Source organism: Physeter macrocephalus, unplaced genomic scaffold (genome assembly GCF_002837175.3).
Source record: "Physeter macrocephalus isolate SW-GA unplaced genomic scaffold, ASM283717v5 random_1516, whole genome shotgun sequence".
NCBI classification, from domain to species: domain Eukaryota; kingdom Metazoa; phylum Chordata; class Mammalia; order Artiodactyla; family Physeteridae; genus Physeter; species Physeter macrocephalus.
This window is the reverse complement of record NW_021147079.1, coordinates 16,531-17,989: the sequence shown is the minus strand read 5'-3', so window position 1 is coordinate 17,989 and position 1,459 is coordinate 16,531. Positions and strand designations below refer to the sequence as shown.

Sequence of the window (1,459 nt, the reverse complement as noted above, 5' to 3'; positions counted from 1 at the left end):
GCGCCTCCGCCCTCCAGGCTCCGGCACGCTCGCTCCGGGCTCGCACGCCCGGCCCAGACACCGGCGCGGAGGAGGGCACCGGGTGGGGGCCGCGAGGGCTGAGACGGCGCGGGGGCTCCGGAGAGGAGGGGGCGCGGCGGGAGGGGCCCCGGCGACAGGCTGCGCTGAACCCTCGGCGCCCCGCACCCAGCCCTGCGCCGCGCGCTCAGCCGCCTCCCGGACTCCTCCCGGGACGCGCCCGGCCCTTACCTATGGTGGTGATGACCGTGATGGCAAAGTAGAAGGAGCCGGCGAATCTCCACTGGACGCCGGCGCGGTGCGGCTCCGCCTGCAGGATCACCAGCTCCAGCTGCCGGTAGTCCTCGCTGCTGATGTTGTACTTGCCCTTGATCCGGACCTCCTCCGCCTTGAGCTTTTCCTCCTCGCGCATCTCGTGGTCCGACTCGAGGGCGTCGAAGACGGCGGCGCCCACCAGCAGGTAGGTGAAGGTGCAGACGATGAGGGACAGAGTCCGCACGTTCTGCCTCTTCATGGCCGCCAGCAAGGAGCCGGCGCGGGGGGCATGTCCCGCAGGCTCGCAGCCGCGCGCGTCCCACTGCAGCGCCCGGCGGCCGCCGCCGCCTCCTCCGCCGCCGCCGCCGCCTCCAAGTTGTAAGCGGCGGCGGCAGCAGCAGCAGCGGGGAGGCGGGGGGCGGGGAGGCTGGGGGGGCCCCCCTCCGCCGGGGCCGCCACAGCCGCCGCCACCGCGAGGCGGCTGGCGGGGCAGGGGCGGCGCGGGCCCGGGCTCGGGCGAGAAGGCGGACAGGCACAGGAGGCTGCTCGAGCGCCGGGGCCAGGCGTCCGGGAGCCCCGACACCCTGCGCCAGACCCGGCCGAAACAGCCCGCCCCACTGCGCAGGGCCATGCACGGCGGCCCCGCCGGGCACCGCGCGGGCCTCGCTGCCCTCCGCACCCCGCCCCCAGCTCCCGCCGGAAAAGCAGGGGCGGGCGCGGGAGCCGGAGCGCGGCCGCCGGGGCCCGCGCCCCTCCGGCTCCGGCTCCGGGAGGCGGCGCCCGGCTCGGAGACCACGGGTCCGCACGCGCCCCGCGGGGCCTCCCGCCCCTTTTACCCCTCCGCGTTCCCCTTCGAGGGGGGTGAAAAAGTTTGCGAAGTGGCGGCGTCTCCGGAGTCCCCAGCGAGCGGGGAGGGGGCCGAGCAGGTGCAGCGGTTGGGGCGGCCGGGTGCCCGAAGGTCCGAGCGCGCTGCGTCCACCCGGGCGAGCCGGGACGCGGCGGGGTCCCAGCCAGGCGTCGGCCGGTCCGCGAAGTTTGCTCGGCTCAGCCCCCGAGGCGCGGGAGCGGGGCGCGGCCCCCGGGTGGCAGGGCCCGCGGCGGAGCGGCCTCGGGGGCGGCCGGGGAACGGCGCGGCGGCGGTCGCCCAGCCCGCTTCTCCGGGGGCGGCGGGCGCGGCGGAGGCGGA

At 78.2% G+C, this 1,459-nt stretch overlaps 1 protein-coding gene across 1 annotated transcript; it reads right to left on the bottom strand.

The window, feature by feature from the left end:
• Positions 1-249: 249 nt before the first annotated feature.
• Positions 250-904, bottom strand: LOC129391970 (monofunctional C1-tetrahydrofolate synthase, mitochondrial-like; the record flags this gene model as incomplete). The annotated part of the gene is made up of 1 exon (XM_055083662.1): positions 250-904. A coding segment is annotated over exon 1 (655 nt), but the record flags the coding sequence as incomplete, so codon positions are not given.
• Positions 905-1,459: the final 555 nt, after the last annotated feature.